At 53.0% G+C, this 23,656-nt stretch overlaps 8 protein-coding genes across 8 annotated transcripts; 4 read left to right on the top strand and 4 right to left on the bottom strand.

Moving 5' to 3' along the window:
- Positions 1–350: 350 nt before the first annotated feature.
- On the bottom strand, positions 351–1,553 carry QC763_0103520 (uncharacterized protein; the record flags this gene model as incomplete). The annotated part of the gene is made up of 1 exon (XM_062906425.1): positions 351–1,553. The coding sequence occupies one exon, from the start codon at positions 1,551–1,553 to the stop codon at positions 351–353; it is 1,203 nt and encodes a 400-aa protein (XP_062761451.1).
- On the top strand, positions 1,276–2,488 carry QC763_0103510 (uncharacterized protein; the record flags this gene model as incomplete). The annotated part of the gene is given in 3 exon segments (XM_062906424.1): positions 1,276–1,296; positions 1,301–1,407; positions 1,574–2,488. Coding segments are annotated over 3 exon segments (849 nt in total). The 3' UTR covers positions 2,295–2,488.
- On the bottom strand, positions 1,800–2,709 carry POP3 (RNase P and RNase MRP subunit; the record flags this gene model as incomplete). Its single annotated transcript, XM_062906423.1, has 3 exons — positions 2,526–2,709; positions 2,411–2,461; positions 1,800–2,340 (listed from the first exon to the last, which is right to left on the bottom strand). The coding sequence occupies exons 1-3, from the start codon at positions 2,579–2,581 to the stop codon at positions 1,800–1,802; spliced, it is 648 nt and encodes a 215-aa protein (XP_062761449.1). The 5' UTR covers positions 2,582–2,709.
- Positions 2,710–2,762: 53 nt separating this feature from the next.
- Positions 2,763–13,179, top strand: QC763_701840 (uncharacterized protein). Its single transcript, XM_062915199.1, has 6 exons — positions 2,763–3,812; positions 4,366–5,194; positions 5,253–8,104; positions 8,161–12,148; positions 12,207–12,266; positions 12,340–13,179. Exons 2-6 carry the CDS (start codon positions 4,462–4,464, stop codon positions 12,429–12,431), a joined length of 7,725 nt encoding a protein of 2,574 aa, XP_062761448.1. The 5' UTR covers positions 2,763–3,812; positions 4,366–4,461; the 3' UTR covers positions 12,432–13,179.
- Positions 13,180–13,428: 249 nt separating this feature from the next.
- QC763_701850 (uncharacterized protein) lies at positions 13,429–15,382 on the bottom strand (the record flags this gene model as incomplete). The annotated part of the gene is made up of 3 exons (XM_062915200.1): positions 13,429–14,059; positions 14,081–14,647; positions 14,700–15,382. 3 exons carry the CDS (start codon positions 15,380–15,382, stop codon positions 13,429–13,431), a joined length of 1,881 nt encoding a protein of 626 aa, XP_062761447.1.
- A 1,307-nt stretch (positions 15,383–16,689) lies between these two features.
- On the bottom strand, positions 16,690–17,862 carry QC763_701860 (uncharacterized protein; the record flags this gene model as incomplete). Its single annotated transcript, XM_062915201.1, has 1 exon — positions 16,690–17,862. One exon carries the CDS (start codon positions 17,860–17,862, stop codon positions 16,690–16,692), a length of 1,173 nt encoding a protein of 390 aa, XP_062761446.1.
- A 188-nt stretch (positions 17,863–18,050) lies between these two features.
- AVO1 (Component of a membrane-bound complex containing the Tor2p kinase) lies at positions 18,051–21,203 on the top strand (the record flags this gene model as incomplete). Its single annotated transcript, XM_062915202.1, is given in 4 exon segments — positions 18,051–18,293; positions 18,312–18,678; positions 18,734–21,014; positions 21,084–21,203. The coding sequence occupies 3 exon segments, from the start codon at positions 18,656–18,658 to the stop codon at positions 21,201–21,203; spliced, it is 2,424 nt and encodes an 807-aa protein (XP_062761445.1). The 5' UTR covers positions 18,051–18,293; positions 18,312–18,655.
- A 982-nt stretch (positions 21,204–22,185) lies between these two features.
- Positions 22,186–23,281, top strand: QC763_701875 (uncharacterized protein; the record flags this gene model as incomplete). The annotated part of the gene is made up of 2 exons (XM_062915203.1): positions 22,186–22,443; positions 22,507–23,281. 2 exons carry the CDS (start codon positions 22,186–22,188, stop codon positions 22,909–22,911), a joined length of 663 nt encoding a protein of 220 aa, XP_062761444.1. The 3' UTR covers positions 22,912–23,281.
- Positions 23,282–23,656: the final 375 nt, after the last annotated feature.

The raw sequence follows: 23,656 nt of genomic DNA, 5'->3' as shown, positions 1-23,656 counted from the left end.
GCAATGGAGTTGTGGACTGGTTGGTCTGGCTTTGGCTTTCTGCATTGGGGAGGGCGGCATATGCGTAGTTGTGCATAGATATCAAAGTTTTACGAGCCCTAGTATCGTGCCCTGCATTGAGTCACTTTTATATTGCTCAGATAACTGGTGATGGCAACGCCTCGTTTTGGACTCCAGAGTCAACCTGAAGATATGGAAGTTTGGTAACTTGGCGTCACTCTCAGCCATTTCCATTAGCTCATCACGTCAGAGTTCCGCATGGAGTCGAGGTGGAAAATCGGTCATGTCAAATCAAAAGTCTATTTTCAGCGCTCTTTTTTTTGTCTGCCAGATTCCAACCCTAACCCCTCCTATGCCGTGGCATCACCACCACCATCTTTCTCCTTGGGGCCTTGTAATTTCTTCTCATCGTCTTTACCGTCTCCATCATCCTTCTTCTTCTTCTCCTCCTCCTCGCCTTTATTAGCCTTCTGAACCTTGGCCTTCTCGTCCTTTTCATCAGCATGGTCCAGTCGAATGCTCTTCAATGTCTCACTGATCCCCATCAACGTCTTCTCCACCCCAGCAGCAGCTTGTTTCGTCTCCGCAACCGCGGAATTCTGCCATTTTTCCCTCATAAACTCGATATCAAAGATCCTCCCAGACGGATCTTTGATCAAGGTACCCCTTGCCCCTCTTGCGCCAGCTGAAGAAGGAGCTGCACTCGATGGACCAGCTAGAGTCAGACTTGGACCACCAGAAGAAAGCTCCCTCTCCATCAAACGCCCAAAACTAGGACTGACCACCTTCTTTGGGGTCTTGTTCGTATCCATAGTGCCAACAGAGGACCTGAGCTGTGCTTCTACCAGTGGAGGGGGAGGGGGACGTGTAGGAGTCGGGATGGAGACCCCCTCGGAATTTGCCCTGGGCTTGGGAGAGGCAGAATCCGGGAGACGGGTGCGGATGGCGGTGTCGATGTGGTCGCCGTGACTCTTGTTTCGTTTGTGTGGGGCGGGTGTTGATGCCTCCTGCTTTGGCTCTTGGCTCTGCTGCTCCTCCACCGCATCGAGCTTTTTAATGATTGGCCGAAAGGAGAGGCTCACGGGGATGCTGATGCCGCCTGACCCGGGGGGAGTGGTGGGATGGGGTGATTTGGGAGTGTTATCATCTTCGGGATGATTGTTGGGTGGTGGTAGAAAGTCGGCGATGTGGGTTGGGGCTGTTGTCTTGTGTTCGTCAATTTCTTCCTGCGTCATAAACGCCTTGAACCGGCGGACCTGGGGAAGGAGACTGGCGATGCCCGGTGTTCCGGAGGGAGTAGGAGCGGCAGTTGACGTGGGCGTTGGTTCTGGTTGAGGGGGTAAAGGAGGAGAGCGCGATTCGTGCCCGGTTGGCCGGTTTCTATTGTTGTCGTCATCCTGGGACTCTGTAAGTGTGAGATATCTCACGCTGTTCCTCATCAGTGCCAAAAGCTCAGGGTCAGGCTTGTCAGGATCATCAGAGGTACGTCGAGCATCAGAAGCTCCAGCACTTTTGGCTTGGTTGGGGCCCTCAGTAGGTGGTCTGCCATCCATATTGATTTATTTTTCCGTAGTGGCAACAAATCCTGCGAGCTGGCCGGCCAAAGTATAGGTGAAGGCTATCTCTGGAGCGCGGACCTAATGAATGACGAGAGTCCAACAAGACAGTGCCTGTGGAAGGACAACATGTTGTCTCCCAAGATGACTGTTCTCGGTTTGCTGCAAGTGACCAGTATAAGTTGGGAGGCAAAGAAAACAAGTTTGTTGCAGTTTGTTCTTGCGTCAAATATCACAGGCCGATCAAGCCTTCTTCTTGACGCCTATCTTGGTAGGCACGGCGTCGATTTTGGTGTCGAGATATTGGCCTGCTCGGGCCTCTTTGAGCCATGCAACCTCAACTGGCTTGACGTGCTCTCGCACAAAGTCCACAAGACCTTTGGCCTGCGGAGCATCTTCTCGCAGAGCTATGCTGGAAACTCGAGGGATGCCCAGGGCTGCGCTCAGTTTGTCCTCACATGCCTTGGAGATACCAACCAACCTGACAGCCTTTTCTGGCGGCTGAGACCGAGAAGCGAGCGCAACCATCTGAGGAAAATGGCAGTGAAACGCGGACGACTGACCAGACCGGGCCACGAAGACGACGCTGTACGGCTTCGCGTCCTTGCCAGACATGGTTTGGAGAGTCCTGGAGATATGAGACAGGCCCACGTCTACGTATCCAGCAAGCTCCGGAGTTGGGGGAACAGGGTCTTCATCTTGGGCACGCTTGCGTTTTCGATCTCTCATGCCTTTTGATGGCGTGACGAATAATCTTCGATGAGTCCCAAGAGGCGAAAGCAAACTGAAGGCGAGGTTAGTCAGAGACTTGAAATGAGACATCTAGAGTCATGGGTACGAGAGAAACAACGCACTGGCAGAGGAGCTCCAAAATCACATCTTGGTCTTCTTGACTTATTTGTGGCCTGTGGTGGTACCGGTCAGCATACAGGTCGGGTTGTGACAAAGAACTCATGGGCCATTCCATACCACTCGACGACAGAAAATGGGGTGTCCAACGTGTGGACAATTCTTTTGCGTTCCATTGTTTGGTTGGCTTTGATACTGGTATCTTGCAGAAGGAGCTACTGGGGAAAAAGAAAAAAAAAAGGAGTCAGAGTTTCTCGGTTTACGCAGTAGGTACCTCTACAGTATTTCGATGTCTTGGCGTATCCTGAATTGAGTTTACTTTTTTTTTTTTGGCGGCGGCGGCGGCGGAGACAGAATGAAACTTTGGTTCCAACGAGCCGGGCCGAGCCAGCAGGTGTCAGCGAACGGTGGCGGCCCACAATTCTCAAGCTGATTTGCTTGGCAGATATCTTCCAGGTTGTCACTTGAACTCGGAAGCATCTCACAGAGGGGGCTGCATGCTGGGTTTGGTACTCCCTCAACGGATTCTTGCATGTGTCAATCTCAGTCAAGCAGTCATTTGAGCCCTCGTCTGCAAGATCCGAGAAGGACTTGAATGGGGCACGGATGACTGGCAGGGCAACAAAGATGAAAGACAGCCGTTGACAAAGAAGATCCCGAGCCTTCTCTTCCAGAATGCAACCCTACAAGATACTACGTATCTAGGTACGCGTGTGCGTGTCGGAATGATTTAATAGATAGGCAGCTGAAGATCTCGAAGACAAAAAGGCAAAAAAAGAAATAAAAAGAAAATAAACGAGCACAGCATAATAACTGACCTCTTCGATACGAATGGTTGATAAAAAGCCGTAGCTAGGTGTTCTTCCAGCACCGTGGAGTTGATGACGTACGCACAAACAGCTGGAGTGCCGGGGCTGTGGATGCTTCCATTTGGCGCGGAAAGCTACCTAGCTTCTCAAGTACCAGCTGGGAGAAGAGCAGCTCGTAGCAGCCTCCCATTGCTCTCAAACCCTCAACAATAATCATACATGGAAGCTCTTTTACCTGCCTGGTATAGATCTGCATCCCAGTTGAAGAACAGCTGAAAAAAGAAGGCTGCGTCTTTCTCGAAGCCGTCACTAAATACAGAGGTCTGCCCCACTCTGCCCCGCCTTGTCCCCCAGGTCCGCTTAGTGTAGGTTCGCTGCCCCACATCCGATAACTTCGATTCACTCTTGCAAAAGAAAGACTGGAAGAGTACCCACGGGCCAGTCTCGCCATCCCTCATCCATCGAGCATCGGCATCGTCCAGATTGTCCAGTACAGCATCCGATCAGCTCCCGTTCATCTGGCCATAGCTCTCTCTCCCTCACACATGTACTCCGGCCATCCATCATCATCATTCGTCAGGTCCTGACTGGAATCAAGGTGAGTCCCGTCTTGTCTTTGCGCTCAGTTTTCCATGCTGGCTAGGTGCTCTGCTGCTCCGTCAGTCCCAGCCCGCCTGTCTGCCTGTTCGGCGCTAGCCCTGTAGCCTAGCCAGCTCTCCACCGAGGGTCTCCCGCTCGCTTGTCGCTTCACAGTCCAGGTCCCGTTTACCACTTACATCAGACCTCCCCCAAAGCTCAACCCCCCCTCCCCCACACCTACCTTCCAGCACCACCAAAAAAATCGGCACGCTTTTCTGCAACGCGGTTAAGTTGGCCGTGAAAGCCAGACAAACAAGCCCTTTTTTGCTGAATTGTTTGAGCTTCAGACAAGGTTCTGCTTGGCTCAAGGCATATCTGCCCTGGCCTGCTCACGTTCGCTTACCGCCACCAAAGCCATCTCAGAGCTTCCGCTCTTTGGAAGCTCTGGTTTTCTTTTTCTTCTGCTCCCTAATTGCCCGTGCACCCACCACCACCAACACCACCACATATAGCACACATAGAGCAATCCGCCCGCCCCCACCTAGCAAACCACCACATGCTAACACGTCAAGCCCTGAACAGCTGCCGCCGGGTCTCCTCGAGCGCAGCTCCCTCCGTAGTGGAGCCCAAGCAGCAGCTTTACCAGGTATTTACTTTGCACAAGCCAGATGGCTGGAGCTCTGCAACCAGAAGACTCGCGAGATCGTGCCGTCTCTTCTGAGCCCTGCTCGACCCGCCCCAATCCCTTCGACGACAGCGATATCTCGTCACGGAAACGTCGCCGTACCTCTCTCAACAGTGTTTCCCGAAGCCGGTCGGTAGATACGATAATATCGTCTCCGCCCTCGCCTGCTGCCGGTGAGGTCCCGGCAGCTGCTCTGAAGAGTGACTCGGCCATGAAGGTCGACTCTGACCCTACCATTTCCACAATACCTACCACCCCCGAGCAGAAGCCCCTCGACCTCGATGCCGAGCCTCCTTCAGCATTGACATCTAGGCACGTCACAATCAACGTGAGGACTCCTTCGCGTCTACCCGGAGCTTCTCCAGACTCCCCGTTATCACCATCCTTCAGGGCAGCCACCCCTGCCTCGCCCACCAATGTCGTCAAGCTGAGCATTGAGGATTCGGAGCTTGACATGGCCCAGGAGGATGCTGCGCAGGATACCCCGGTGTCGTCGGCGTCGGGACACAGCAGTCCGCCAGTTGAGGTGATAGCGATACCACCAGATGAGGACGATGATTTTGAGGATGGCGGGTCTATCGCCATTCTGGATGGAAACGAGCAAGACCCCATCGGCGTCGATTCATACCAAGATCCCACTTTGAATTTCCCTTGTCGCGAAGACCATGATTCGTGGCTAGATGCGGTGACCAAAGCCACGAACTACTTTGCAAATCGTAAGTCTTACCAAGCACAGCAGTTGGCTTCAAGTCAAGTACTAAACACCATTGCCAGACATCCAAATAGCCCAAAAGCTCCAGGAGTTCATTGAAGACTATTTGGTCTTTGCAGAGAACTCCTCGCACAAGAGATTTGTGATATCGTTCCTTCAACATCTGGATCTGTGGCTGAACTTGCCTGACATTGTCTGCGTCATGGTAGGCCGTGTTTACCCGCCGCAAAAGGAATTTCGAGCCGAAATCTTTCAGTTCTACAAGTGGTTCGCCAAGTTGACCGCCTTCTTCGTCAAGAAGGATGCTTATGACTTCGAGAAGATCGTGGCGGACGAGCAAGGAATTCGGCTCCGTGAGCCCATCACACCAGCCTACGTATCCGCCCTTGCAGCACTGGTACGGAAAAGAGGACAAGAGAATTATCAGCGCGCCGAGGATGAGTTTTACACCGAACTGCAGCAGGTCATTGGCTGCTTCCAGAGCTACAACACAACACCGGGCGGCACTCTCACCCATGTGTTGAACCTGGCCAAGGCGGAGGTAGAGCTCATCCCCCAATACCCGAAGCTTGCGGATCATGTCACCAATCTGAGCTCGCTCGCCACGGCCGTCCTGGGCCGCTGTTTCTTCGTGCACAGTCACGATAGCCCGCAGGCGGCTCATCGTGCCAGAGCCCTCATTGCTCGCGGCTACCACTTCTTTCTTCACATGTCAACATCTCTGTCCACCTTTGTGGACAAGGGACCGAATCACTTCTCGCCCGAAAATGCTGCCACTCTCCTCGCGGCTCTCACAGAGATCTATCAGATTGCTCTTCACGTCGAAGATGTTGTTCCTCACGAGATCATTGCCAATTTCCGACGAACACACCCGATGCTTGCCACCTCGCACCTGCCTGAAGCCATAGCGCACCTCTGGAAGTTCAATATCTTTGTCAGGCTTATCAAATCCGGCCAAATGCAACTCCGCGTCATGGCTGCCCATCACATGTGCAACGACTTGATCGGCATGTACAAGAAATATCACGAGCAAGGAGAGACGCCAAACATGACAACGATGCGTTTTTACGGGGAGTACCTCCTTCAAACTGGCTTGGTTAAGTACCTACTAGGGCCAACATGCCACCCAGAGATTGCAGCCGAAAGTCATAACATCATCGGCTTCCTCGTGGTATCACGCACTTACAGCAACGAGCATACGGACACCTGGTGGCACACTGTCACGACCACACAAGACACCCGGATATCAGATGCCTTGATTCTCATGTCTACTCGGTACACGCACCTGTTACCGTACGACGTGTTGCTACATCTCTGCGAGAAGCTCAACACAGTCCCTGCCGATTCCTTTACAGAACCGATGCGGCTGCTGTTGCTGGGTATTCTTCAGCAGCTCATGGAGAAGACCCGCGAGCACCGCACGATTCCAGACCCACCTCCCTACGAGCTGTGTACGCGACTAATCAAGGAATCATCCTGTTTTGGCCCGCACTCGCCAGTGGCTCATCCCCTCCTGCAGGAGGCTGCTATAAAGAAGTTTCGTGAGCTTTTAACACACGGACACGGCCCCACGATCGATATTCGGCGGGCCATCGTCATGGACTGCTTGAATGATATTGCCCATCCAACCTGGTCAGCCATCGGAAGCTTATGGGTGCTGCATCTTATGGCACGGAATCAAATTCAACAAAATTTCATATTGCTGGCCCAGGAGAATGACCTTCCGAGGCTCTTGGTGGGGGAGCTTGAAGCTGCTATTCCGGCAGCTCATGCCGCAGGATTCCCCGCCGTCCTCAGTGGAGCCCACAACCTGCCGCGGAGAGAGCTTCTTGGAGCCCTCATCAGGCACAAGAACGGACTCGTAACGAAAGAACTGGGACTCAAGCTATGGCAGCTCCTGGTGGGGCCTGGGGCATCCTGTCAACAAGACAGGGATGTCGCATGGGAGCTTCTCTTGAGTGCATCGGAGCAGACTCAAATTGAGAATCGGTTCACGTCAACCTGCTTCACCGATTATCTTCCGACCCTGGAGCCCGAGTTCTTTTGCCAGGGCACTCTCGACTTCGTTCGTGCCAAAGTGTTGCCTCTGGTCAATGACCCCGGGAGCATTGTGCTCGATGATGAAGAGAGTGTTGATCATGCGGGAATCGAACTTTTGTGGCACATAGTTCTGACCGCGTTACCCAACAGCACCGTCGCCAAACATGCAATCCGCACACTTGTTCGGGATGTCTACATCGAGAGCAAGTCCATCCTAACATTTTCTTATTACCGTGCCAGGAAGGTGCACCTGGGCCTTGTCCGGCGGTGTCTGCGGCAGCTGTCAGGGGCTGCCTCAAGACTCAAGTCATTTGCAGAGAGCAGCATCGCTAGTGATGATGTCGATGCCATGGATGTCATGCCCTCGTATCAGGAGGTGCAGGAGCAAGACCTGATTTTTGTGCGTTCCCTGAGCGTTCTGCGAGAGTTTCATCGGCTTCATCAGGAAAAGCCTGCCTTCTGTGCCCCGGATTTGCAATCTCTGATTCTAGACCCGCCGCGAGACGTGGAGGGCGAGTCGGCCGAGCTCAAGTACCAGTCATTCGACGAAACCACCCAGACTCCCGTTCAGCCACTTAGCATTGGCAAGCTCAACACGACAGCGTCCCTTCTGGCTAGTATCCGCCAAGTAACAGGGTTCAACAATTACAGAATGTACTACCGCGGAGCTCCCTTTGTACCCACAGAAGACCAGATCTGCAAGTCTCTCGAAGATCTCCAGATTCACAACGGCCTCATCCTGGTCAAGAAGGATTCCGAGACAGTTGTGTCGGCAAGAGCCCGACCAGGTGCATCTGCGGTAGATGTCGAAATCCTCGGGCACTTTGAAGAGCTTTGGGGATACTTGTCTCTGGAGGAGAAGTTGGCTCGTGAGGTAAGAGCCGGTCACCCAACTCGATGGAATAACTGCTAACCAACACGACCGTGTAGATCTACGTCTTCTTGGTAAAGCTACCTGCTGACGAAGGCATACTCAAGGCCATCGACACGCTTTCGCTTTCTTATCAAGATCTGTTCCCCGTGGGCCAATCCTTCAAGTCGCTCTATGCCGTGTACGCACTTCGAGAGTACCTGTCTGACCGTCGTAAACGTCTGAACGCGGCGAAATTCGATGCAGGTTGCGAGAATACGCACGAGTCACTTCGCATGTATGCAGACTCACTGACCCGGGTCATGTCGCTGGTTGTTCCCGCAATCTCACATGATGTGGCATCCCAGTGCCCGAGCCACGAGCTGCGGACCGAGTTGGAAACGGCTCTTTTGGACATGTTTGTGTCTCTTTCAACCGAACCGGAGCTACCAGAGGAAGCATCTCAGTACCTCGACGAGGCCTTGCTATTACGACTCTTGACAAATCTGGCCGCTGCGGTCTCGGGGTGTCCGCCCGCTCATGTGAGGAGATGCTTCCAGAGCATTCTTGAGGCTTGTTGTTTGAGCGAAGCCTTTATGGCTGCGTTCTGCGCCAAACCAGAAGTTCCCCCTCTGATCGAGAGAATGTTACTTCATGAACCTTGCTCGCCGGTCAGCAAGAAAACTGCCGCGCTCATCCGACAAAAGTGTGGGATGGAGGACTCATTCGAGGGTCATCCTGCCCGCACCAGAGCTACGGCTTTCAGGAAGCTGTTCTGGCCACTGGTATGCGGGCTTGTAGAACCTGCAGTCAGGAATCGGTCAATTGAGGTGCTCAACTTATGTCTGGACCTCTTCAGAGCAGTGAGGAGCGCACAGCCAGAGCTCCTCGAGGTTGGAAAGCTGTCGCGTCAGTGGTTTAACCTGTTGGCCGCATATGACACCACCGAGGATGTGACCAAGCCCCACGTCACCGATCAGGTGGCCAGTCTTCTTGTTCGGCTGGTGGACGCCCTGATCAACAGCTACACGGGCGCGCAGCGAAGGGAACTCCTCCCAGCAGAGCCGGAGATGGGGCTGGATCTGTTTTGGAAACACCTCTTCAATTCTATGGACGAGATACGAGACTATGTGTCTGGACCGCCGATTCTTACACCCCACACCCGAGCAAACCTGATGAGCATCATATTAGCAACACTTGATGCCCATCCAGGCGATCTACAAGGGATTCTCGATGCCATGCATGATTTAGTTCTTCTTCATCCCCGTAGCGATGAAGACTTATATCACTACGAATTACCCCAGCAGTTCGAGAGGGAAAAGGCTATACGGGCACCTTGTGGTTACCAGGGCCTCCGAAATCTCTCAAACACCTGCTATTTCAATTCGTTGTTTACACAGCTGTTCATGAACCACGAATTTCGAAGGTTTATGCTGGGCGCTAAAGTTAGGGATCCTCGCTACGCACAGGCTCTTCTTGTCCAGACGCAGAAAGTCTTTGCGCAAATGCAGGATAGCATCGCGCGCTCCTGCAACCCCGAGGAGTGCGTGGCCAGCATCAAGACATATGAGGATAGTCAGATTGATGTTGGCGTTCAAATGGATGTGGACGAGTTCTACAACCTGTTGTTTGATCGCTGGGAAGGACAGTTCTCTACACCAGAGGACAAGACCCGGTTCCGCTCGTTTTACGGTGGCCAACTTGTGCAGCAAGTCCGGTCTACAGAGTGTCCCCACATCTCTGAACGACTGGAACCCTTTTCGGCAATCCAATGCGACGTGAAAGGCAACAACTCTTTGGCTAAGAGCCTGGAGGCCTATGTCAAGGGTGAGGTCATGGAAGGAGACAACAAGTACAAGTGCTCAACCTGTGACCGTCATGTCAACGCCGTAAAGAGGGCCTGCCTAAAAGACATACCAGACAGCCTCATCTTCCACTTGAAGCGCTTTGACTTCAACCTGCGCTCCATGCAACGAAACAAGATCAATCAGCACTTTGAGTTTCCGGACAAGATCGATATGAGACCCTACACGATTGATCACCTCAGCAACCCCTCGGCCGAGGGCGAGGGACTCGAGGACGTCTTTGAGCTCGTGGGTGTCTTGGTTCACTCTGGAACAGCAGAATCGGGCCACTACTACTCGTATACCCGCGAGCGCCCAAGCAGCAGCGAGCAGCCGACTTGGATCGAATTCAACGACGATGTAGTGACGGCCTGGAACCCAGCGAACTTGGAACATGCCTGTTTCGGGGGTCCGGATTATTCGGTACAGTATCAGTCCAACGGCGTTCAGTACGACAAGCAATACAGCGCTTACATGCTGTTCTACGAGCGAGCATCATCTCTGGCAGCAAGTCAGCAAAAGTACCTTCAGCAAGCCAAGCTTTCGGTGCCACTTCGCGTGCCGGTGCCAGACCGCTTGGAGGGGTCCATCCATGAGCAAAACACGTTATTGCTCCGGAGGCATTGCTTGTTTGACCCATACCAAATCCAGTTTGTGATCTCGGCCCTGATACGCCTCAGGACGATCCAGCCGCTGTGTAGCGATGGCCATAGCCTGGAGACCACGGCTCTGTGGATGGCGATTGGGCACTTGGATCAGGTTGCGTCCCGCGTCAAGGACACTCCTCACTTCTCTGAACTTGCTGCCCGCATCCAAAACCTGGTTCAGAGCTGCGGGGGCTGCTCTCACCTTCTCATCAAGTACTTTGACGAGACTCCGGAGACTTTTAGGGTGATGCTCCAGAGAAATGTCGATCCTGATGTTCGCCAAGGCGTTGGCAACCTAGTGCTCCGAACCATTCAGACTGTCAAGGAGCAAATACCTTCGTTCTATTATGGGCCAGGAACAGAGGTTGGCGAAGATGACGCATCCGACGAGGGCGGATCTACGGACATTGAGACAATCCTGACGTTGATCAACCAGCTCTGGCTTCACTTCCACACCAACCTTCGATCATGGCCTGAAGTGTTCGGTTTCATGTTGGCTTTCGTGCAACTTGGTCCTAAAGAACTCGCGGGCTTCGTTGGACACGGCCACCTCGAGTCACTATTGTGGATTATAGCAGCCGATCCTGGCCTCGGCGACTTGCCACCACAGATTTACAGGATGGCCGGGGCAGTCTCTCGGAGACAACAGACTCGAGCGCCGTCCTACGAAGCCATCCTCGCTCTGCTGGACTACGTGCTCGCACGAGTGCCGATAACGGAGCCCCACGATAGGACCCGTTATGCTCGTCAACAAGCTGACTCGGGCTCGATGCTCACCATGACCAACGCCGAAGCCAAAGTCCTGTGGATGGAGTGGCCCAAGTACGGATGCAATATCTTTGTGGATCGACTTATCCTGATTGGACAGAACGAAAAGGCCACCCACTCGATTCTCACAAATCTGATGAAGCAGAGTCTGCAGATGGAGGAAGCAATCTATAGGACGTTGCGTCAGGGGATCAGTGGCAGCACTTCGCATGGCACACTATCCGCACCCTATCTCAAGGTGGCTGGTCAGATCTTTCTTCGGTACGCCAGCGGATTCGGCATGGTCAACGACTTGATCCGCCATGTGACCCAGGAATGTAAAAGCCTGCAGACTGCAGAGGGCAAGGCGTTTTTGGATTTTCAGCGGATAGCATTTGATGGTCCGAGAGAGTGTTCGGGAGAGAACGAGGAAGATATCCATCTGATCGGTCTTGAGAACTTGGTGGAATGGGCCCCCAGCTTGCTTGGCTATTATGAACCGGCTGTCGGGGCAGAAGTCGAGCAGTTCTTGCAAGAGAGGCTTTTCACTCACCGCACCTATACTGTGCAAGCCGAGAACATCATATCCGAGGAGGATTCGGACGAAGATGAGGGCATGGGTATGGCTGAAAGGATGAACCAGACTGCCAGGGCACTTGGTCTGCAGTGTCTCTACTACCTACGCGACAACTATGTTATCCGAAATGCCGATGTCTCCCAGCATGTTGTCGCAAGCTTACAGCGAGTGATCACCAAGTGCAGGAAGTACTTCGACCTCGAAAACCCGGCTGAAGACAAGCAGGGCCAAGAGTTCACCGAGCTTAGCACGGGTGAGCATCGAGATGCCTGAGACCTGTTTAATTTATCAGACGCTAACAGCCAGCGCAGTGATCTTGGACTCGGTGACGAGACTTACAGTCGTCGAGGAGCTTGAGGAAGACGGCTCGGGTATGTACTACAGTGACTCATCCAGCATCGCCTCCAGCAACACGGCTGGCTGATGACCAAGCCTTATTTGCAGACTGGGAGAACTCATCGATCTGCTCTGGGCAGCTCGACAGCTTTGGCGTCTTTGCAGCAAACGCCGCACTGCAGGATGTGGACTTGCAGTGAAGATGGATGGATTCGCACGCTGACCCACGCCGGGTTGAAACTCGACCATCGAACTGAGGCCCCCCCCCTTTCTCTATGATGGATTGATTTACCTTTTTATTGTAATTATTTCTTTTTTTTTTCTCCCTTGCGGCTTCTTTTGATGAAGAGTCGTCGTCAGCGAAAAGACGCCATTTTTTCCTCTCGTAGGAGAGGCCAAACGAAAGGACATGATCAATAAGATCTCTCAACTTGAATTCAGCGCTCCTTGCGAGAATTTGTTTTTGTTTGGTGAAAGCGATGGCGTTTTTTAAGGGAGAAGAGCTCACGCCTTGCACATGATGGGGGGTGAAAGGGGGGAAGAGGGTTTTGTTATTAAATCTGGCATCTCATCTAGGGGGTGAGTATTGGGAATGAACTCGGTTCTCTTTTTCTTATGGTCTGTCTTTGGGTTTTGGGTTCTGGGTTGGTGGGGGCGTTGGTTCTGTCAATGTATTCTCTTTTCTCTCCTAGACCTTTTGGTTTGAAAGGCTCAGCGAGGTTTTGTTTTTGGTATTCAAACAATGGGTTTATTATTTCAGGGTTGGTGGTGACTGAAGGGCATTTTGGGGGGCGGCGGGAAGAAACACCCACCCACCCAGACCAGGAAAGAGCAAAGAATCACACGGGGGTTGGTTGGGGTTTAAGAGGGGGTTTTTTCTAGGTTTGGGTCTTTCCTGATACTCGGGGTCAGAATACCTAACTTCCATAGATTAAGAGATTGAGGAGGTTTTGCGAGAGATATCTTGAGCTGTACCGCTTACTGCCCTGTTGTTTTGCGGTGGTTGGTGGTGTAGATTGAAAACGACGGGTGGGTGGGTATGTATAAGCTCCAAATTCATTCACCTTGTGCTGTTGGAGAATGCATGATGTTTTGTTGTCTGTCATACGGACAGGCGGGGCGGGTAAATAAGTAGGTGTGAATATATATATATGTATATAAAAACTGAATCATCTCTCCAACCCGGTTGTTTATCACCTAAGTACAAGTCTCGACCCTGACCATCCTCTGCCTCTCCGCCACGACAGGGAACAAAAACCCCCACTCTCCTCTGGTGATGGGGCTGATGTCGTCGTAGCCGTTTGGTGTTAGAGGTCCGACTCTTTCCCTTTCTTCTGGTTCGTTATCACCTACCCCACCTGACCCTGACCCTGATCCGTCGGGTGAGAGCATGATCTCGTTGAGGGAAAAACTGGTTTTTGACCACTGGGCTGATGGGGGAGCGGAGCCGTTCTCCGGTTTGGCAGTAGTCAAAATGGTAGGAGGAGGGAACGATCTAACCGCGCTTTGGGGACGGGCGGTGTGCTCTTCTTCTTCTTCTTCTTCTTCTTCTTCTTTTTCTTCTTTTTGTTCTGAGATGGGGGAGTGAGTTTCCTCCTCTCTTGGGGGCAAAGGGAGACGTTTCTCAAAGGTGGTTTGCAGTTTCAACTGCAACAACGCTGGGTTTCTCCCTGGTGGGGCGGGGAAAAGTTTAGGTGTTGTTGTCCTCCTTTCTTCCGGGATAGGGACAGGAGCTGGACGGACGGGAGATGGCAAAAGGATATCATGCGGGGAATTGGAAGGGTGAGAGCGGAGGGGGTCGATTCTGAGGACTGTCCTTTCTCGTTCTCTTGGTGGTGGTGGTGGTGGTGGTGGTGGTGGTGGTGGTTGGTGGTGATGATGATGGATGGAGGTGGTGCGGTACCATGCTTCTATCGCCTTGAGGTCAAACTTTTCGTCATCGTCAAGATCATCATCGTCTTCGGTTTCCGAGTCGGTCGGGGAGTTGAGCGTGAAAAGAATTTCTTTGTCTTCGGCTACTAATGGCCATGCTGCGCCGCTGGCATCTTTGGTGTCGTCTCTGATGACGTTGCTGCCGTAGGCACGCTCGTACATGCGGCAGACCTGGCTTAGGGAGTGGTCGCAGATGGGGTCGAGCCATCGGTAAGAGTTGAGGAGGATGCTCTTGAGTAGAGGACGCCGGCCGTTGGAGAGGTAGAGGCGGCGGAGCTCGTCGACGGCGTCTTCCAGACGGTAGGAGGAGCGGGTGCGGGCGTAGGCTTGGAAGGCTGTGCGGAAGGTGTAGAGGGAGTCGAGTGAGAGGAGATTGAGGTGGGATGAGGTGAAGAGGGGCTGGTTTTGTGAGAGCGAGAGGCGGATGAGATCTGGAGGGAGGGAGAGGGAAGAGGCTGAGACTGGTCGGGAGAGCCATTCGGATCTGATCTGGTGGTTAGCGATTGCGGGCGAAGATACCTTGAGGATCTACATACCCCAGCTTGAACTTCTTGGATGTCTTCTCAATTGTCTGAGACAAAAGTCTCTCATCTTTGGGGCTCAAAGGTTCAGCATGGATGAACCTCATGCCGGTCTGGTGTGCAACACTGGAATGCTCAACACTGTTGTCTGACATCACGGTGAAAGGCGTGGCAGGTGTCATGGGCACGCTGCTGCCGCCATAATGAGATGGACTACCTGGCCATCGGAACCGATTGCTGCTGGTGCTGGTGCTGGTAAAGGTCGAGTCGACCGAGGAGTAGGTGGAGCTGGAAATGGCAGAAGCCTCGCTGAAGGCAGGTGATACGGTGCCATCACTGAACCGATCCAAATGAATATGGACAATCCTCTCTCGTACACTTCCGTCACTCGTTGTGCTGTTGTTGAGCTTGACGAACTGCTTGAGGGCTTCCAATCTCGAGACAGGAGGCAGGGTAGGCCGCAATGCTGCTGTGTTGAGGACGTGCGAGCCTGGCGTAAAGGTCGGAGAGGTAACAATGGTGGATGTCGGCAGTTGGTAGTCGCGGCGAACAACAAGCAGTGTAATGTTGGCCCCCTTCTTAGCCAGTCTCTTCGACGCATAATCCAAGGCCTCGTTGACGTAGACCGGTAGGCTGTCGGCGATGGATGGGCCAGCCTCGAGAGGCGATGAGATCCGATTCCTCATGATAGGCGCCATGGTGTGCTTGTCTGCATATGTGCGTGTGGTGCAAGACGGTCTGTCGATCGGGCTCTTGTTCCTTCAAAGCTTGGTGGCTGACGAGGTTGAATCCTGAGAAGCAGCTCAATGAAGAGGATCCTCAGGAATATATTGGAGAATAAAGTGTCAACAGGATTTCTCACAGCACCTCAGATCTGATACCGATCGATTAATAGATGCGGCATGGGAAGTAAGCAAACGCAGCCTTATTCCAGCACAGGAGATGGGCAACCAAAGGAGCGAGGTGAGAAGAGACGGCAAGAAAAATAAAAAAAGACAGTCCACGGCGGCTACCCGTGATTATCAACTAAAATAAAGTCATCACAAGAAACATGAAACGAAACGACGACCATATGAGAGATGAGCTATACCGTGTTTCATTGTTTACGGTTCCGGCTGTAGGGTTTCCCGACGGGATGGAACTTTCCACGATAGAAGAGGGTCAGATGCAGCGTGATGGTGATGGTGGTGATGAATCGACAAGTGAGAAGTGATCCTGCCCAGTTAAGGGCTTCCATAGTAGTGCCTGCATCAGCACTAACAACGTCCTCTATCCGCCTACTGCAGCAAGGGTATTATGATGTGATAACACCACAACAAAGGTCCCTGTCGGGCGGTTAACACCCTCTTCGCTCCCAGGGTGCAAAAATAGCCAAGCATGTCGTTGGACAGCATTAGACGCCCAACCCCGGGATTGGCTGGCGTCTATTTCGGTGACCCCACCCCTTATGCGGGGAGATGGGACCCAAGAGATATTTTAGCGTCCAGTCCAAGCTTCTTATCCAACCTCCCCTATGCAAGCAGACATCCATCTGCACATGCAGCAGTCACTGTTGGCTCGAGAAATCGAGACCCAATCGTAGAATATTCCCTCTCTCATCTCTTCTGTAAAAAGAACGGCAACGAGGCACTCCGGGCATTTCCTCAAAACCATCTTGCTGACATCCCCTAGCTCATCTCGCCTTTCCATAACGTCAGAAACAGTTACACAACAGATGTCGAGGAGAATTGTTTCTGCAAATAACCCAAAACAGAACAGTGAGCATGCAATCATCCTTGAATTGAACAACGTTCTTGCATTGCATCGGCAACCCCTTCCCTGCATGTCGACCCGACCACTTCGCCAAAGCATGCATCGTATAGATGTTTCAAGGTCATTGGAGAATAGCGATTGAGGTATGGTAATTGTTTCGTTGGTTCGACGAATCTTTGACTTGTCAAATGCTCGTCGGCCACAACTATGCCGTATACAATATTGACTCTGCCAGAGACACCCTTGCCCCGCATCACTTCCATCCATATCTCCCTGCAGCGTCACTTTTGTTCTGCTTGCCTTTGGCAAAGCTATCCTCCAGGGCACTCTGGTTGTTCTGGGCCATGTTGACCACCTGTCTCAAGCTGTGCTTGCCTGGAGCAATCGATCTGATCGGATTGTAAACCTGCTGCTCACCCGACTGTCTGAGGGCTTCGTTGGAGTTGTATTCGGCTTCCATGTTGAAGTTTATCATGTTGGTCGGTACTTGGTCCGAGCGACCAAAAAGCTCACGGCGGGCTGCCTTGGAAAGGCCGGCAAACGCGTCCGGTACCGGGTTTGAAGGTTGGGTTGTTTCTACAGGGTAAGGCGCTGTGACATCATGTGCGTGTTGTAAGGTAGGAGAGGGTTCTGGGACTGTGAAGAAAGGCTCGTAGGCGCCCGTGGTTGTTGTGGCCGTGGGGACAGGTGGAGGAGCATCTTCGTCGTCGTCGACAGAGAACAGGGAGACATGTTTCTTTTGCGGACTCGGGGGTACTGGCGGGTCTGTGATCACTGCTTCTGTCGGTGTCGACACTCGCGCTGGAACCTCAGTCTTCGCTACTGTCGCTGTTGGTGTCGTCTTCTTTTTGGCGTTCAGTCCAGTCTTCTTCCTCGCAACTGAAAGCGGCTTGAACATGAGCGGCTTCCCCACCAGCTTGACCTCCGATTCTGGTTTCTGACCCTCGGGTATTGATGGGCCAGAGCTCTTTTTGGGAGCTGGGAGGTTGAGGCCACCGTTTCCTGATGTCGATGAGCTATCGCCATAGCCGTCGTCTCCTCCTCTTACAAAAGCTGGTTCCGTGCCTGTCCTCAAGTTCACCCTTGGTGCCGGCGCTGAGCCTGGCTGCCTCGCAGAGGAATCGGATGATGCAGCGATGGCAGTTGTCTTCTTCGGTGGTGGTAAGAAAGAGCCAAAATTGCCGAATCGACTTCCGCCGGTCGTCGTTTTGGCGCGTTTCGCGGGTGGCTCGTCATTGTCGGCTGTCTTGCCTGCCGCGCTCGTGGTCGGTAAGTTGACAACGATCTTGCCTGAGCCTCCGACAAGTTTCTGAAATGGCTTCTTATTGTTTGCGGCGCTGGCTGCCGGGACAGACGCTGGTTTCTGTGCCTGTGGTTGTGGAAGTTCGGCATCGGAATCCGAGTCTGAGTAGTCCACCAAGCCCATATTGATCAAATGATGTCGTTTGCGCGCCGATGACGATGATTGAAATTTGGGGTTTGGGTTTGTAGGAGGCAAACAGTTGATTGCTTCTGCGACCGTCAGAGGCGCGGCTACCTTATCGATAAGCCTTGCTCAAGCTCCACCCACAGTGCAACGACGACTCGGTTGTTTCTCTTGACTGACAATCAATCAAAGTATCCTCCTCAGCGGTTTATCTCCTGCCGAAATGTTTGTATGTAATTAAACTCTTGCAAAGCTACCTTATATAAACTTGTTATGAAGCAAGCCCTCCGGCACCTCGGTCCGCTATCACTGAGAAACCACAATTATCCCAGTTCGGCTTCGGTGGGGCTCTCTGTCGCCGTGACAAATGCGCCAAGCATCTGGGACCCTGGGGGGTGAGCGGGCCATACACCTCACCAAGCATCATCCAACTGACAACTGCTCAGTCACTTCTCACTTCGACTTCTTATCGTCACCGGTTGCTCTGGCAGTATACTCGGCGATTAGAGAATACGGTTTCATTTTGGGTGTTCATCTGATCTTGACGGGTTCTCTATTCACTACCTTTTGCGGGGCGAACCTCCTAATCACCTGCTTGTTTCACCGTCTTTCACCAATCGGCCAGCTTCCTGCATTGCTCCCCTCCCCCACCACGCTGGATATCTTCATATTTTAATCTATCTTGCTACCTTGGCGTATATCAATCTTCGCTGCCGACCTGAAATCATCAAAGTCACTCCTGGAGAGTGAAACTTAACACTGCCTCGCCTGCCACGACCTTCTCACAACCACCATGTCTGTCATTCAAGTCGAAGAGTGTGTACCTCATACAAAAGGTTTCTACCTGCAAATTAAGCTGACATACTCTCAGTTTGGTCTTGTACCAACTCCGAACCAGCTACTTGAACGATATCGCTGATGGAGTTGGCGAGCGTCTTTTCACTTTGAACGAGAACTTCCTCAATTCAGCACCTTTCAAATCGGCAGGATGGCGCCCAAATCCCGCTCTCATCAAGAGGACTCATTCGCCTCCGATTCCAACGGCCATTGCTTCCGAGTATTTCCAGGCCCCCAAGGCGGCTGGACTAACGCTGGAAGATGAGGGCGAAGAAAATGGCTTGTTTCCAGGTGGTGTTCCGGAGACACTTGGGCCAAGTCTAGCGACGAAACGGCGGCGCCGGCGTGAGCAAATGGAGGAAGATGACAGCAGCGATCTTAGCGATGAAAGCGACGATGAGCCTGATCAACGTGCTGCTCAGCAGATAAAATTTGCGAAGATGCCTGTGCGCAACCGATCAGGTTCCTCTCCTCTGCAATCATCCAACCTACGGCAGATGACCACCGTTTCACCTGCTCGCCCTGTCCCAAGGAGAGGCTCGCAGTCCGCTCTCGAAACTGTCAAAGAACGGGCTAGACGCGACACGGTGACGAGTAGTGAGGTCTCTTCGGAGAATGAATTTGAGTCATCAGGTTATCACAGGCACAGGGAAGCCGCCCGACAAGCGGCAGCTAGAGCCGCCAAGCTGTCGGTCAAGCTCACCGAGCCCACCGAGGGCATCAAGAGACAGGGAAGTGAACTTCTCGAGGAAGAGGCGGAGTCCGATTCTGATGCCTCGGATATGTCTTCGGCTTTCATTGAGAGCATCGACTCAGCATCCATTTTGGAGGCTGTGAAGAACCCTATGAACGCTTCACTTCGGGAGCAGGTTGTGGGCACACCACCCAGGGAGTTCACGCGAAGGATGACGATACGGAAGTCGGCAATGCCCTTGCCTCTACACTTACCGGTGGGCGATCTACCACCACCCCGTCCGTTGAGCACAATTCGGCCCATCAGCATGATCCAGCCGAAGAGTTTGTTATCCGCAGCTCTGAAAGCCAAGAAGACGAAGCCAACCCTGCCGTTCGATGGATTTGCCTCGCTTTCTGGTCAGGGAGACCCGAATCCCATCATGCTGCGCATCTATGCCCCATTTTCGAAGCAGCCCTCAAAACCATTCGAGGTTCTTATTCGGCGGACGGTTCATGAGGGAGAAGGCGGCGACCGAGCCGTAACGGTTGCCGACCTAATTGGTTTGAGCTTGTGGCGATATAACGAAGAAAAGCTGGAGCCACCACTTCCCAGCGACAAGCTCAATGTGAACTGGTGGACTTTACGAATGGTTGAGGAAGATGGCGAAGTCGATGATGACTTCCCACCCTTGGAGCGCAAAAAGCAGCTCACCTCATTCACAACAGCGAACAACAGGGCCGGAAGAGCCCGTTCAGCTTCCAAAGTCTACGACATTTTTGCTTTGTCGCAAGCTTCACAGGATGAATTTGAAGAGAACCAGCGGGTGACACCGCAGTTCGAGCATGAAGCCGGCGGCGAAGACGAGGACAAGGACCTTACTCCCAAGGGCACGCCCCGACCCGAGGCCGTCTTGGGTGCTCCCGCGCCGCCTAGAGAGAACCCCGTCCTCAACACGGGATACAAGGCAGGCACCATGTTCGCCGATGTGCCTCAATCTACCCAGCCTACCGCACCTGCGTCCCGCGGTGAGAAGAGGCTCCTTCGCATTCACATTCACTCGTCAGATGCTGCCCCAGGGCAGATGCTCACACTCGACGTCAGCACCGAAACGTGGTTAGCCGAAGTTCTGGACACAGCGTGTAGAAAACGCCAGCTAGACAAGGCCAATCATGTGTTGAAGGTTCCGAATACCGGCACCGTGGTGATGCTTGACCGAACGGTCGCTTCGTTGGGCAATATCACAGAATTAGATCTGTACCGTCGGCGCTTTGCCACAGACGGGCCGCTCACCATGACGGGTTCGCCAAGCAGCTCGTCACCTAGGCCGGTTCTGTTTTCTGATAACTCCAGCTGGACCAAGGCGAAGAAATCCAAGCTTTTGGGTACCCATCCATTGGCAAAGGAGGTCCTGAAGCAGGATGAACTTGGACTCAGCACCCAGGTCAGAAAGTACACAGTTTGGCGGAAGCAGCCGATGCGGTTGCTGTCAGAGAAGCTGTTTGCCATTGACAGTGAGCATGTCCACATCATGCCAGCCTCTGGCACCAAGAGCGGGGATCTCGATTCCAAGATGACATCCATCCACTTCAGCAATGTGGTGGGCTGCAAGGTTTCACGCAAGCACCCGACCAATTTCAAGGTATGTGACGAGGCCAGGTGTGGAGTTCCTGTGTTTGGCGAGCCACCAACTAACCCTTTTGACCGCTAGCTCGTGGTGTACAAGTCTACCGAGAGCAAGAGGTACGACTTTGTGACCAGCAGCCCGGAATCCGCGGCAGAGATTGTTCAAGAACTCAAGAAGGGCATTTCGCCATACCGAGAAGTCTGAGCTTGATGAATAGCTCGGACCGCACAGGCAACACCGCCATGCGTCTATGCTACACTACACTTACATAGCCAGCAGCTAGCCGGAATTTTCCAACTCATTGGCTCACAATGGACTGTGCGATGACCCCTTGCCTGCGTTTCCACTTTGTTGAGGCGTTGCCATACGCGAGCTGGATGGCTGCAGAGCAGATCGAATTCTCAAGAAGAAAAATATGAACTAATATCTCCCCAACTTTGATACCATCGCGGTGACATCATGGATGAAGTGAACGGAATTGACGGCAAAGGTGGAAACGTTGACGAGCTGGTGTGGAGATGGATGAGGGGTCAAAATAAAGTTGGGACCCCTGCCTCCTGGGCGGCACGGCTGAGGCTGCCGGGGATGGGTGGAGCAAAGACGGAGCCGACGACGACAAAGCAGGGAAATCTGGGAACATCACCCGCACCTCTGCACTACCGAACCAAGATTTCAGGAGAATCTTCCATCTCAGCATCACCCGCATTTCCAAGCTAGGATTGCCCACAGCGCCATGATGCGGATTCTCCGACAGGGAGACACACATCCCGTAGCCACGACAGGACAAGAAAAGACGGCCGGTGACGGACCTTGAAACCGAAAGCTCCCCGCAATGATGACATTACTCAAGGGCAGTCCAAGCTATCCCGTCCCATCGCCTTGGTCGCACGGCAGAGCAACGGTGGATATTCGGTACAACGGGCTACCCACGACGGACCTGGTGGACGCCCGTCCGGCCACGGGGCTTGCGTATCCCTAGCGCCCCATTGCGCACAGTGATGCGCCCTGCATGTGCCAATGGCCAAGACAGTGTCTGGTCTGGATCGCCGCACCACAGACGTAGCGGCGGGTTGCTGGGTTACCGAGCCCACACGCATTCCATCCCAAGGTTGATCGGTAAAGGCTCGGTCAAACCCAAACTCTATGACAAAGGGACCTGCAGCTGGCTGGCGGCCGATCGAGATGCATGTACGGTACGCCGCGTACGTCTCGGGTCATGCGAGAGACACATATAAGTAGGTCCTCTGAGCATCTGACCTCACTAGGACTTTCCATCCCACAATTCACCCGTCTGCCTCATCCTGCTATCCCTCATTCTGTCGAGTTGCTGTCTTTTGTCGCTTTACCTCGCAAAAAGCCTAACCAACACTTTGATCACCAACCCTTCACAACCGCCAACATGCGTTTCGCTCCTATCCTCGCCGGCTTTGCTGCCCTTGTTGCTGTATGTGCCTGACCACGCGTCTCCTATGCATCATGTACGCAGTGCTAACACACCTGGCATTAGGCCCAAGACACCACCACCGTTGTCGACACCACCAGCATCGACCCCACAGACACCGCCGCTATCTCGTCCATTGCTTCCAGCGCGGCCTCTGTCTCCTCCGTCGTCAGCTCTGCCCTTGAGTCGGTGAGCACCTCTGCCGAGTCAGAGCTCAACTCCATCAGCACCAGCGCCGACTCTGTGCTCTCCAGCTTCAGCTCTGCCATCGCCACTGCCACCGGCGCCGACAGAGATTCCCTCACCTCGGAGCTGGCCGGCTACACCTCCACCGTCGCTTCCCGTGTCAGCTCCGCCACCGAGGCTGCCGGGTCTGCCTCCAGCTCTGCCACCAACGCCGGCCCTCAACAGACGGCCGCTGTCGCCATGGGTGCCCTCTTTGGTGGTGCCGCCCTCTTGGCCAATTTTTAAATCAGTCAAAGCGATTTACGGTGTACATGGATGGAGCCTTCTGTAACAACATTAATGCTTTTGGGGTTTGGGCGGTGGGGAGGGGAGGGGGGTTCAATGCTGGCAGGTTTCAATAATGGACAGGTGCTGGACAGAACACAGCAACAAGATCGCTTTGGAAATTTGGAGGGATCTGGGAATGAGGGGTTTGCTAGCATGAGCAATTAATTGACGGGTATTTCTTTTTGTGTTCAATGATATCTGGTTTACTTAGTTTAAGGTTCTTTGTATGAATCTGGATCCTGGTACTAGGGTTACTTTTTTGTTTTTTGTTACAACTGTGCCATGATTTTTAGTCTTTATACCAAATACAGATTTCACTTGAATCACACGGCTTCGTCGGCTTGAATCAGATGAAATGTGAAAGTCCAGATGAGGGATGATGCAGGGCATCTCAGAACCCTTGGGGCGGCCGCAGACAGCTGATTATTGTACGTCATTGACTCTCGGTTGTTAGACGAAACAAAACAAAGTGAGACAAATGTTTCCCTCTCAACCTAATATATTTACGAGGGGATTGTCCCTCAGTATATGTCACAACAGTACCAACGCAATCAAACTGCCTCCCGTCAATTGCTAGGTGGTATAAGCAGAGTTGACTGTTGTGTCCTGTGAATGTGCTCCCACAATCCTAAGTTGGGTACCTCTGGAATTCGGCATGATGCATAAAGGGTCTCGGACCCGGATACAACAGAACAAACACACA

This window comes from Podospora pseudopauciseta (assembly GCF_035222475.1).
Source record: "Podospora pseudopauciseta strain CBS 411.78 chromosome 7 map unlocalized CBS411.78m_7, whole genome shotgun sequence".
Lineage (NCBI taxonomy): Eukaryota > Fungi > Ascomycota > Sordariomycetes > Sordariales > Podosporaceae > Podospora > Podospora pseudopauciseta.
Note: the sequence above shows the minus strand (reverse complement) of the source record. Positions and strands in the feature narration are given on the sequence as shown.